Genomic DNA, 9,373 nt, shown 5'->3' with positions numbered 1-9,373 from the left:
TGCAGAAGAAATTTCTCGACACTTTGGTTTATCCTCGTCGCCAATTATACAATACGCGAAAGAGACAACTATTCAGGTTGAAAAAAATTAAAATTAAACATGATGAAGTTAATAAAAAAAAATTAAAAAAAAACGATTTTTTAATGCAAGTAATTTTTTATTTTGGCTGCGTTTCTTTATACATTCCGGATAATACCATTTCACAGCCGGAATAAACAGAATACGTTTGAAATATACGTTAATATATCATCAGGAACGTTCTAAAGAATAAATAAACAAAAAAGTTTATTCCAAACGTTCAGAATGAATAAAGAAATGCAGCCTTTATTTCAATAGTGTTATTGAGCTTTGTACCATGATTTGTTTGTTAGGGAAAATGGGAAAAACAACAGTGCTTTAGCGGTAGTAGTTATAGCAGCTATTTCGGAGATCACCACATCTTCTCATCAGACTTCTTTTTTTTAAGACTTTCAGTGGGGATCGAACCCGCGTCATCGATGTGCAAAGTTAGAAGCGCTAACCACTGAGCTATGCACACCCCATAAGCTTTCCATTGCCATAAGCTGATTTGCCGCTATTAGAGCTTGACAGCGTGGTTGTTATTGTTAATTCCATACATGAAATAGATTCATTGCATAGTTTTTAGGGCAGGCTCCTTCTATATATTTATTTGTCAATTTTTATTGTGGCGTATTCATATTTATTTCAATAGTTTTATTGAGCTTTGTACCGCGATTTGTTTGTTAGGAAAAATGGAAAAAACAACAATGCTTAAGGGGTAGAAGTTATCTCCTCATCAGACTTCTTTTTTTCTAGACTTTCAGCAGGGATCGAACCCGCGTCATCGATGTGCAAAGTCAGAAGCGCTAACCACTGAGCTATTATGCTCACCCCGTAAGCTTTTTGTCGCTAATCCATTTCCTTATTCAACCTACTACTATTTGTTATTTTAATCTATCTCACACTCTTATGGAAAGCCGTGGTAATTACGGACATTTTGATACCTTAACTGATTTGCTCCGACAAATAGTTTATTAACTGCAAACAATTAAAAAAAGTTACTTCCCCGTGATTTCAAAATTTCGGGAATTTTTATTTCGAGATTTTCGAATATCATGACGAAATCAAAAAATAGGTGTCTTTTTTCGATAAATAATGTAAAAAAATATATTTCACTCCAAAAAAAATATTGATGTGTAAATATTGTATGGAATGACCCATATGTATCTTACTTTAGTACTTATTTCTCCTTACATGTTATACAACACTAGTGCTCATTATTCACATACATATCTTACAATTATTCACTTTTAAATAGTGGTTATTTTCGAAGAAAACCATAACATTTTTTCTGACTTGTGATCCAAAATAAGTAAAAAAAAAAAATTCTACAAAGCATTAAATTACAAAAATTTTAATGACTATGTTGGGCATTACGTTTATAAAACTCCGGATTGCAAATGTAAATTTTTTTCAAAATGCTGCACATATGTAAGTGAAAAAGAAACATTTTTACCATTACATATATTGGCATACTTTTTTTCATTGTGTTTTTTTTCCAAAGTATTTACGAATTGTTGGCTACTTGATAGCTTTTGAATAAATCAGGATATTAAAACCGTTATGAAAAATGTATGTATGCTTTAAAAATACAATAAAAGTCGTGTTTGGTTTCTTTGTAAAAATTAAGTAAGTTAAGTTTTTTTATTTTGATCTGGCATCGCTAGTATGTCCCAGATTTTGTTCTTTAATGCAGAGGTTTTCGCGAAGAAGTGGCAATTGAAACACATTTATTTAAGAGGACTTCAGGGTATTTAAGAATGTATCATACAATTTTTGTAAAACTGTTTATTTAAAGAAATACAGCAATAACATGAAGTATACAAAATTCGCTGCTTTTGTTTTGCACAACACTGTATTTTCACGTTTTATATCAAATGCTACTTTTGAACAACTGTTTTTTTTTAGGTATCGACTTTAAAATAAGAACAATTGAGTTAGATGGCAAAAAAATCAAGCTTCAAATATGGTAATATATGCGATACATTGAATCTATGTATATTCAGTAATACTTCATTTTTAGGGACACCGCAGGTCAAGAACGTTTTCGCACAATAACTACTGCTTATTATAGAGGGGCCATGGGTATCATGTTGGTTTACGATATTACGCAAGAGAAATCCTTCGAAAATATTAAAAATTGGATCCGGAATATAGAAGAAAATGCTTCCGCTGACGTAGAAAAGATGCTATTGGGCAATAAATGTGAGCTCAATGAAAAACGACAGGTGGGTATTAAACAATTACTTGTAAAATATTTTTTATCTAAAGTGCTATCGGTATCTTACCCCCCTAATATGAATTCATAGGGAGTGGTAGTAAATTCTTCTTTTCAAAAATCATTCGGTCAATGCTTCTGGAAAAATCTTGAAAAATTTCTTTGCAGCTAACATTTTTTCGGTTAAAAATTCTGTGTTCCAAAATTCTGTAAGAACCAAATGATGTAGAACTAAAATTGTGAGTCGAAAATTATTTTGGGCCAAAATTCTGTGTTTTTTACAAACTTTAATTTAGCTTCACTTGCATGTATGTATGTACATATGTCCTAGAGTTTCGCAATCAATATTTCACCAACTTCCCGATGAGCTAGAGACTTGAAACTTGAAACTTCAAACTTAGCTCCTAACCCAATGGCAATGCAATATGAAAGATGCCGCTAGGTGGCTCAGCAGGGAGATATTTAGGAAACCAATATTTATGGTCCAATTTGCTTCATACTAAGAAAGCTTGTTTTAAAAATATACTTTTACCATTAACGTTTTTAATATATAAATTAAACCAATCTTATTCTCTTCTTAAACAAAAAATAATGGACAAAAGAAGTTAATATACAATTAAATTTTTAGCAATTGTTTTTTAGAAAACAAATATGACTTAGTATAGTCTTCTTCCATTATTTTTTTAATTTTTCTATATCCTTTTACAGCTTTTATCTTTTGGGTTATTTTTTGGCTATTTTGAATTGTCGCGAGTTGAGCTTTCGCATAAACCATCTCGCCTCTTAAACCATTCTAAGGTTTTCACAACGCCAAATTTCTTTTCCCAACGATAACTTTTAGCCGATGATGCAAAGCCTCAACATTGTTTTGTGTTCTAGGAAAAGGGATACTTGTTGACTCATCGTGCACTGACCAAAATTTTGGTGAATATTTTGGTTGAGATTTGTCTCCAAATATGTCGACCCCTATTTGGGATTTAATCGTAAGCAATAAATTATCGACAATTATTATTTTTTGATGCAAATAGGTTGCAAATACTAGTAACAAGGTCCTATAAAATCACAGACTTTTAGTATGTACCGTTACAGGAAAAAAGCGAAATGAATTTTATCGTTCGCTTTGTTTACACTTTTGTGTTCCTACAATTTTATCGTAAGCGGCACTGTGCATGAAGAACTTTATAGTAAATAGCAATATGAACTGTAGTTTTAACCGAAGTCCCATCTGCCATTATGCAATTGCAGCTGCGGGGTCTTTTTTGAAACTCTTGCTTTGCCAAGAGGTTATAAGATGTAAAAGCTTTTACTTATTATAACTTTTGCAGTTCAGCCTTCTTTTTATGAAATCGCAATCTTTGATATTAATATAGATTAAAAGTCTTCGTTTATCAATTTTTTCTCCAATAACTAGGTTTAAAACAAGACGAGTTGAGAAATATAACTGATTTCTAAACTTGCCAAAAATCTCCCTAATATGAAGATTTTGGCTCTGAACCTTTCTGGTCAAGTATTAAATTTTATCATTCTTTTAAAAAAACGTCAAAAACGCCAAATAGTAGCGCCATTGTGGTCGTTTTAGATGTTTGTTAGAGCATTGAATGAGCCTTAACACTGCATCTACGAAGAAAACTTGTGGACAATTTTGCTGATTGGTAGTGTTTATATTTAATTGACTTAAAGTTCAGTATTTTCAACAATGCTTAAAGTACCCTCCTTCGTTTATAAATGTCCAGATTATACAACATAAAAACTATCGCAAGCGCCAATTCTTTGATAACTTACCTCTCAGCGTGTTCAGGAAAAATACCGTAACCGCCATTTTACCTTTATATATAAATTTACCTTTTGTCCCTTACGATAAAATCGCAAATAGGGGTCGGTGTAATTTTTTTCAAACCACAAACAACATTTTTTTGTTTATGCATCTTCAAGAGTTTTATAAAACTCTCAGTACTCAGAGATTTCATCGAGGCACAAAGGCAGGCTTTTTAACATTATAATTTGTAAAGCGAAACATGAATTTATGCCATACTCCTGAACCTTTTTCTAAACAAAAATATAAATTTTAACTGTTTCTGAAACTATCATTAGTTACAATTTAGAACATTTTACTAAGTTCAGACAGCAATTTAATTGAGTCATTTAATCTTTTAATTGAGCTGCCGCTTTTTCGTGGACACACACATTCAGCTGCTCGATTAGCTAAAGCGATGGAAAAGTTGGTACAATCGTACCTTCATATAGTTTGAAAGTGCATTCGGTACAAGCTCGCCATTTTAGGTACATTTTGAACTAGTCGAATAAGTTTTCAGGAATTCAGTTCTTATTTTTATTCACATTTCAACGCATTTTCTGGTGTGGGTAGCTTGTCCATAGCCTCCCCCCTTTGTGGAGGGGCATACAAATGATAGAAAATGGTGATCAAAGTAAATTAACTGTAGTTGAATGCGCCAGAAAGACAGAGAATATTTCTTGTTAAACGTCAGATCGAAGAACTCGGAGGAAAGCGATTCACCTTTTCGAAAATATAGCTTTGTCTCGAACTGCTCGAAGAAATTCTTTTTATAGCCAAATTTGTTTAATGTGAGTCCATAAGTTGATATGGTATCGCTGGGAAAGGTTATCCTCTTATGTTCATTAATATATATTTATAAAACTACATATTTACTTTTTAGGTATATTTATCTACTTTTAGATAAAGTTTCTCCGCAGATTGGGTACAATTTGAAAATTTAAATTTCCATTCATGATGGAATATCAGCTGTTTAAGGGGACCAGAAACGAACAGCTGATCAAAATTAAATATACCCAGCAGGGTTGCATGAAGAAATTCATTTAATTAGCAGTAAATTTTTTATTAATCGAGCAATTAAGAATTGAAATTTTTTAAGGGGTAAATCGAGCTCAATTAGCGACTTGATCGAGAAAGCTTGGCTAATTGCTCTGTTAGCGGCCTGTCTGAACATACTATTACGTTAGTATAAACTATGTATATGTATATTTGCTCTACGGAATTCTGTATGGGGAAGATCGGAAGACCTATAGATAAAGAAAATAAGTGTATTTCCAAAATTTTGCTTTACGAAATTCTGTATGGAAAAATCGGAAAACCATATGGATAAATAAAACAAGTGCACACTGTTCCTATTTTTCCATACAGAATTTTGCAATACAGAATATTAAAATACAGAGTTTTGAATACCGAATTTTAAATACAGAATATTGAACCATAATAGTTTTGTACCCCAACCCGAATTCATAGGATACACCATAAACGCATTCTGTTATCCCATATAACGAATCAATGGCCCATAGTTATAATCAAAATAAAGTCGAGTCTAAAGTTAGAAGCAGCTTTTTTGACACATATCCAATTGGATAATGTGTCAAAAAGCTGCTTTCAATTTAAGAGTCGATTTTATTTTCACTTTAACTACGAGACAATGTCTTAGCGTAGCCTCTTTGCGTTAGTTCATATTAAAAAGTAAACAAAAACCACTGCGTTTATCGTCTATCGTATGGAAATTCATAATAAGGGGGTTCCTTTTTTCGCGGACAGTGTAGCCCGTTGTAGTGTTTATTCATATACAGTGGTCGAAAAAATTTAGCCGCTCCCATTTTTGAAAAGTTTTAACACATTCCCACGACAGCCGGTTTTACGTACCGGAATGACTCGGGTTTTACCCGACCAAGGGCTGTTGTTTCGGCGATCTAACCCCGTTTAGGTCGGCAAAGTATCTCAGAAGTTGTTCGTCCATAGGGCTACATTTGCTGCGTATTCTTCTGCTAAGGGCTGGCATCGAGTCAAACCCAGGGCCAGAAACCTACACCTGCTGTGTATGCCAGAGACGACTACACCACAACTCCTCCTTAGTCAAGTGTAATGCCTGCGAGGGGTGGAGTCACCTTAGAGTCTGCTCAGGATTACAGACACATCGGCAGTGGACCACGTCGTATGTGTTAGTTAAGTGCAACACCTGCCTTGGCTGGTGCCACTTCAGGGCATGCTCAGGTTTGCGCACTACGCGAGATTGGACGAGGAACTTCGAGACCCGTGTTGCGCTGCACGGTCGCAAGCTGTAATTGTGACGCCACCCGCTACCACCACAGGGCGGCTCGGATATTTAACGTTTACATACCCGGCAGGATATCACACTTAAATAGGTGCGCTCCTCAGAGGTGAAAACCGTATGGTAGTTGGCGACTTTAATGCGCACCACGATCTTTGACATTCAAGCCTGTCAAATGATCGTAGGGGAAAACACTTGGCTGAGCAGATAGACGATTCGACATTCTGCACAATGAACGACGATGCACCCACCAAGATTATGGGCAGCTGCTGCAGCTCGCCAGACATAACAATTGTCAGCGCTGGTCTGATAAACAGCATATCATGGCGACCTATGCTGACCTTGGCAGCAGACCATCTGGCCATAGTCATCTCGATCGATAAACCTGCCGACTTCGCTTCCGCGGAACACCGGACCTATATCAACTTTACCAAAGCTTATTGGAAATGCTTCGCGGAATTTACTGAAAGCATCTTCGCTGCCCTCCCCACACCAACCGGCGTCCACCGTGGTGAACGTAAGTTCCGCAGGGTTGACACTGCTGCTGCAGCTCGCTTCGTACCATCAAGTTGCATAACGGACCCCCGTCCAAACTTTCCTGCTGAAGCGGCTGTTCTAGCTGATGAGCGTGACAACCATCGTCAGGCCGATCCCGGAAATACCCGTATTCGGCAACTTGTGGGCGCACAAAAGCGGAAAAGGTGGGAAGAGCATCTGAAGACTTTCAACTTCACCTCTGATGTGAGTAAGCTTTGGTCAACCGTGAGGTCAATGTCCAATACGACAAAGCGAGACGATAGAGTCGAAATATCTTTCTGCGACCGTGCTTCGTCGGACCCGGAGCGATGCGCGAGCTGTTTTAGCTGGCAATTTATATTGCATCCTCCGGTGGACAAAGCCAAGCCCTGGGTGACCAGAAGGCTGCACAAACTGCCAGCAACAAGTGCGCCTCTTGTCTTCACCAGCGGTGAAGTTCAGATAGCCATCGGGATGGCGAAAGCCTCCCAAAGCCATGGAACCCGACGGAATATGCATGTTTGCATGTTGATGCTGAAGACTTTGGGTCCTGCGGGAGTAGACTATTTAGCCAAGGTTCTGAACCTGTCAATGGCCACTCTCGCCATTCCATACATCTGGAAGATGGGGAGAGAGGTCCCACAGCTCAATCCGGGGAAACCAGCCAACAAAGGAGAGTCTTATCGTCCGATAACACTCCTTTCCCCGGTGGCGAAGACACTAGAGGTCTTGCTACTCCCGTATTTTTCGAACCACCTGACCCCAGCGCAGCATCGGCATGGTTTCCGTAAAGTGCACAGCACAACAACAGCACTTAATGCCATAAACACTCAGGTAATACGTGGCATAAACCGCAACCGCCCCTGTGAGAGAACTATTCTAGTAGCGTTGGACCTCTTAAAGGCGTTTGATACCGTCAGCCACTCCACGCTGCTAGAAGACGTAGAGGCCTCCTCACTCCCACAGAGACTAAAACGGTGGTCGACACTCGGCAGTAATGTTTAGAGGCGAATCGAGCAAACCTAGAAAATAAAACAGGGAGTCCACAGGGTAGTGTCTTTTCCCCATTACTGTTTAACTATTATATTTCCAAGCTCCCTCAACCACCAGAGGGAGTCTCGATTGTCTCTTACGCTGACAATTTTTCGATAATGGCGTCTGGGAATGGAATTGATGACTTGTGCTCGAAAATAAACGGGTATCTCTTCGAGCTTCCTCACTTCTCCAGTGCTAGGAATCTAACCCTCTGGACGAAGGAGGTTAGACTACCGCTGGGTATTCATGTTGATGACCAGGAACGGATTTTTAGGATCTAAAAACCTATAATAAAGGCAAAATAAAATAGCGAAATAGGCAGGAAAAGGCTAAAGAAATCGCAAAAAAGGCAAGATAAGGCACTAAAAAAAAAACAAAATCCGTAAAATAATCAAAAAATACATTTAGTGTAGAAATGNAAAAGGCTAAAGAAATCGCAAAAAAGGCAAGATAAGGCACTAAAAAAAAACAAAATCCGTAAAATAATCAAAAAATACATTTAGTGTAGAAATGTTTTTTTTTTACAAGTAAAAACAGAAATGCTATGAACTAGTTTCATTATATGAAAAATTTGAGGATCGCTGGATATTGTGCTGGGCAGGCGGTCTTCGGCGGACGAGTTCCAGAGCCGAAATTAATATATTGCGGATATCGAAATTTATTATATTGCGCATCATTTGATGATATCGGAGAAATCCTTTCTTTTTAGTCTTCTTGCATATCTCGGGCTAAGATCTCTCGCTAGTCGATTTGGATGGTTCATTAACCGTGCTGAGTAACTGGTGCTTAGCCCTCTTATGTCTTCATGCACCGTATTTACATTAAGATCTTTGTGTATATTCGTATTTTTTATGTACCACGGTGCTCTGCATATGGCGCGTAAAATGTTTGACTGCAGTCTTTGAAGTCTGTTCAAAATGGATTGCACGCTGTGCCCCAAAGCCCGATTCCATATGCCCAACATGGTTTAATCATCATATTAAAAAGCAACATCTTCTTACCTAGGCTTAATTTAGATTTGTTTCCTATAACCCATTGAAGGCTTGCTTGTTTTAGTTTCGCTTGAGAAGTTTTGTTTTCTATATGCTTTTTCCAGGTAAGTCTTCTATCTAGTGTCATCCCCAGGTAGTTGACTTTATCGTTTTGTTGTATAGCCTTGCTATTTATTTTTAGTGGTGGGCAAGTTTTTTTCTTCAAAGTAAATGTTGTCTGAACACACTTGCTTTCGTTAACCTTTATCCTCCAAGAACCTTGTAAGAAGTCTCTTTAGGGTCTGAAGACTAGATATAGATATAGATATAGATATAGATATAGATATAGATATAGATATAGATATAGATATAGATATAGATATAGATATAGATATAGATATAGATCTATATCTATATCTATATCTATATCTATATCTATACTATATCTATATCTATATCTATATCTATATCTATATCTATATCTATATCTATATCTATATCTA

At 36.8% G+C, this 9,373-nt stretch overlaps 1 protein-coding gene across 1 annotated transcript in view; it reads left to right on the top strand.

Annotated features, from left to right (window-relative positions):
* The first annotated feature begins 1,937 nt into the window (after positions 1 to 1,937).
* LOC108366150 (RAS oncogene family member Rab8) overlaps positions 1,938 to 9,373 on the top strand; it is a 52,452-nt gene continuing 45,016 nt past the window's right edge. Inside the window, exons 1-2 of the mRNA XM_017620459.1 lie at positions 1,938 to 2,029; positions 2,084 to 2,288. Coding sequence (XP_017475948.1) covers positions 1,938 to 2,029; positions 2,084 to 2,288 — 297 coding nt within the window. The remainder of the gene's footprint in view (positions 2,030 to 2,083; positions 2,289 to 9,373) is intronic.

The sequence above is a fragment of the Rhagoletis zephyria genome, unplaced genomic scaffold, assembly GCF_001687245.7.
Source record: "Rhagoletis zephyria isolate East Lansing unplaced genomic scaffold, Rhagoletis_zephyria_1.1 Rzeph_scaffold_02167, whole genome shotgun sequence".
In the NCBI taxonomy this organism is placed as follows: Eukaryota; Metazoa; Arthropoda; class Insecta; order Diptera; family Tephritidae; genus Rhagoletis; species Rhagoletis zephyria.
Note: the sequence above shows the minus strand (reverse complement) of the source record. Positions and strands in the feature narration are given on the sequence as shown.